The sequence below is a fragment of the Anarrhichthys ocellatus genome, unplaced genomic scaffold (assembly GCF_004355925.1).
Source record: "Anarrhichthys ocellatus isolate YVR2014 unplaced genomic scaffold, GSC_Weel_1.0 scaffold705, whole genome shotgun sequence".
Taxonomy (NCBI): Eukaryota; Metazoa; Chordata; class Actinopteri; order Perciformes; family Anarhichadidae; genus Anarrhichthys; species Anarrhichthys ocellatus.
The window spans coordinates 18,072-21,613 of record NW_022280679.1 but is presented as its reverse complement, the minus strand read 5'-3'; the positions used below and the strand labels follow the sequence as shown (position 1 = coordinate 21,613).

At 44.0% G+C, this 3,542-nt stretch overlaps 1 protein-coding gene across 1 annotated transcript in view; it reads left to right on the top strand.

The window, feature by feature from the left end:
- Positions 1 to 794: 794 nt before the first annotated feature.
- Positions 795 to 3,542, top strand: part of LOC116376915 (presenilins-associated rhomboid-like protein, mitochondrial) — a gene marked incomplete at its 5' end in the record, with an annotated part of 20,798 nt that continues 18,050 nt past the window's right edge. The window contains 2 exons of the mRNA XM_031838414.1: positions 795 to 1,075; positions 1,146 to 1,286. Of these exons, the coding sequence (XP_031694274.1) occupies positions 795 to 1,075; positions 1,146 to 1,286 (422 nt within the window). The remainder of the gene's footprint in view (positions 1,076 to 1,145; positions 1,287 to 3,542) is intronic.

Below are 3,542 nucleotides of genomic sequence, written 5' to 3'. Positions count from 1 at the left end.
CTGGGTTTAGCATGCTAACGTTAGCTGGTAGCTAACAGAGCTGTTTGTTTGGTTCTATCTTCATATATCAACACACTTTAATCGCTCAATTATCCGTGTTTTTTTTAAATACACTCAAGATAATTAAATATTGCTTTAAGTTTTACAGGTTTCATTTCAGTACTTGTGTCTCTGTTGGCAGCTCTATGTTTCACTGTAAATACGAATAGAGAGCCTCGCAGGTACCGACAGGTCAGTCCAGAGGACTCACTCTGAAGTGGAACAAAACAGCTCCAGTAATCAGCATGTGACTTTCCTCTTCACATACGACTACTGTACATCTCACTGGGAGCTGTTTCTGTACTAAAACACATGGAAGTTCATGAGCTGAATGACAGTTTCTTTACTGTACAAGATCACTTCTTTATGCAGGGACGTTGAAGTAGGCTTCAACAGTCAGTAATTGCTAATATAAAAGGAGTGATTACAGTGAGACAGACTTGTGTGTCTGAACAGTGACAGTCATGTTTAGATGAAGCTCAGTCTAAGGACACATCAACATTAACAGCTTGTGTGGCTGGTTGACACTTAAACAGTGACAGGAAACTTCACAAGTCCCACGTTTTGGGGATTTGTTTTAGCTCAAGGAATCTTTTCATGAAGCGCCGTCGACAACAACTTATTAATTTTTCGTTCCAATGAATTCAATAGAAACCATTAACGTATGGATTTAAAAGTGACACAGAGTACTTAAGGTTCAGACGGACACAAACATGATTTTTAGGAGTTCGTCTTCACTACTTCTTCATCCTGAGGACCTTCAGTGAACGTGGCCGCTGGTCTTCTCTGCTTGTTGAATTGTTGTTTGTCCAGCAGGTGGCCTCACAGCTTCCAGCAGAGATGCGGCTTCAGGAAAGCCGCCAAGAAACCAGAATCCAAGAAGGTGGAGGTGGAGCTGGTCCCCCCCCACACAGAGTCCTCGGAGGCTGCGCTCCACCGTCGGACCCCGGCCCCCCATGTGGAGCAGCATCGGACTCCATCGAGGTCCCCCCGGGCCTTCAGCCGGCTCCTCAGACCGCTTGTCTTCACCGTGGGGGTAGGTGTGGTGATGTTAAGCCTGTTGGTGTTGGAGGTGACGTCACAGACGGGTGTTAACTCCATGTCAGTTTACAGGCTGCTCCTTCGGATCCGCGGCCATCTGGCAGTACGAGTCTCTGAAGTCTCGAGTCCAGAGCTACTTCGACGAGATCAGAGCCGATTGGCTGGAGAAGCTGCGTCCTCAGAAACAAGGAGACGTCCGCAAAGAGGTGAGGAGGGTCCAATGATCTCTGATCAGCTCTGACATCTGGTTGAAGTGTTTCAGGTCCAGGTGTGAACGGGAGTCATTTTCCTCTGACATCCTGTGAAATCTGTCTTTTTGTGAACAAATGTTGTCGACCGACTAGTGCTGGGCGGTATACCGGTTTTAATTTCCCGTACGATATGAATTTTTCATATACCGTCATACAGCCGAAACAACTTCTGTCGCTCTTCAACAGGCAGCAAAATATATTGTTCGCCGCTGGGAGCGTTACGGTCGGAGCTAGGTGTCTTAGCTGTATTGAGAGGGAACTCTAGTCATTGTCATAACTTTATAACAACAATTAACAACCCACAACTAACGCTCTTTAACACGGCAAAACACCACGACACAACAGTTTGTGACAGATAAACAATTTGTAGCACTAATAATTGTACATTTATAAAATTTCACCGCCGAACTGCATGCTGGGTACAGCTAGCTAACAACAGTCTGCTAACAGCTGTGAGAGGCTCTGTCGCTCCAGTAACGTTACATTAAAGAACAGAACAGAGCGATGCAGGATGAACAAAGACTGAACAACAAAAGGTATTTTGGTCAGACACATATGCAACGCTGATTACCGTAATATGTGTGGTATTTGTTATAAATGTACGTTGGTACATGGAGGGTGATAAGCTTCTTCTTCTTCTTTAAATTCCATTGGCGGATCGCAACCAACTTGCATAGGTGCATACTGTACCAGAGTGTGCATTTTCAGGGTAACCTTTTCTTCACTGTTCTGATAATAATATATATACAGTTGTGTGAAAAAGTGTTTGCCCCCTTCCTGATTTCTTATTTTTTTGCATGTTTGTCACACTTAAATATTTCAGATCATCAAACAAATTTAAATATTAGACAAAGATAACACAAGTAAACACAAAATGCAGTTTTTAAATGAAGGTTTTTATTATTAAGGGGGAAAAAAATCCAAACCTACATGGCCCTGTGTGAAAAAGTGATTTCCCCCTAAACCTAATAACTGGTTGGGCCACCCTTAGCAGCAACAACTGCAATCAAGCGTTTGCGATAACTGGCAATGAGTCTTTTACAGCGCTGTAGAGGAATTTTGGCCCACTCATCTTTGCAGAATTGTTGTAATTCAGCCACATTGGAGGGTTTTCGAGCATGAACCGCCTTTTTAAGGTCATGCCACAGCATCTCAATCGGATTCAGGTCGGGACTTTGACTAGGCCACTCCAAAGTCTTCATTTTGTTTTTCTTAAGCCATTCAGAGGTGGACTTGCTGGTGTGTTTTGGATCATTGTCCTGCTGCAGAACCCAAGTGCGCTTCAGCTTGAGGTCACGAACAGATGGCCAGACATTGTCCTTCAGGATTTTTTGGTAGACAGCAGAATTCATGGTTCCATTTACCACAGCAAGTCTTCCAGGTCCTGAAGCAGCAAAACAGCCCCAGACCATCACACTACCACCACCATATTTTACTGTTGGTATGATATTCCTTTCCTGAAATGCCGTGTTACTTTTACGCCAGATGTAATGGCACATACACCTTCCAAAAAGTTCAACTTTTGTCTCGTCAGTCCACAGAGTATTTTCCCAAAAGTCTTGGGGATCATCAAGATGTTTTCTGGCAAAACTGAGACGAGCCTTTATGTTCTTTTTGCTCAGCAGTGGTTTTCGTCTTGGAACTCTGCCATGCAGGCCATTTTTGCCCAGTCTCTTTCTTATGGTGGAGTCATGAACACTGACCTTAATTGAGGCAAGTGAGGCCTGCAGTTCTTTGGATGTTGTTCTGGGGTCTTTTGTGACCTCTTGGATGAGTCGTCGCAGCGCTCTTGGGGTAATTTTGGTCGGCCGGCCACTCCTGGGAAGGTTCACCACTGTTCCATGTTTTCACCATTTGTGGATAATGGCTCTCACTGTGGCTCGCTGGAGTCCCAAAGCTTTAGAAATGGCTTTGTAACCTTTTCCAGACTGATAGATCTCAATTACTTTGTTTCTCATTTGTTCCTGAATTTCTTTGGATCGCAGCATGATGTCTAGCTTTTGAGGATCTTTTGGTCTACCTCACTTTGTCAGGCAGGTCCTATTTAAGTGATTTCTTGATTGAGAACAGGTGTGGCAGTGATCAGGCCTGGGTGTGGCTAGAGAAATTGAACTCAGCTTTCCAAAGATGTGATAAACCACAGTTAATTTATGTTTTAACAGGGGGGGCAATCACTTTTTCACACAGGGCCATGTAGGTTTGGATTTTTTT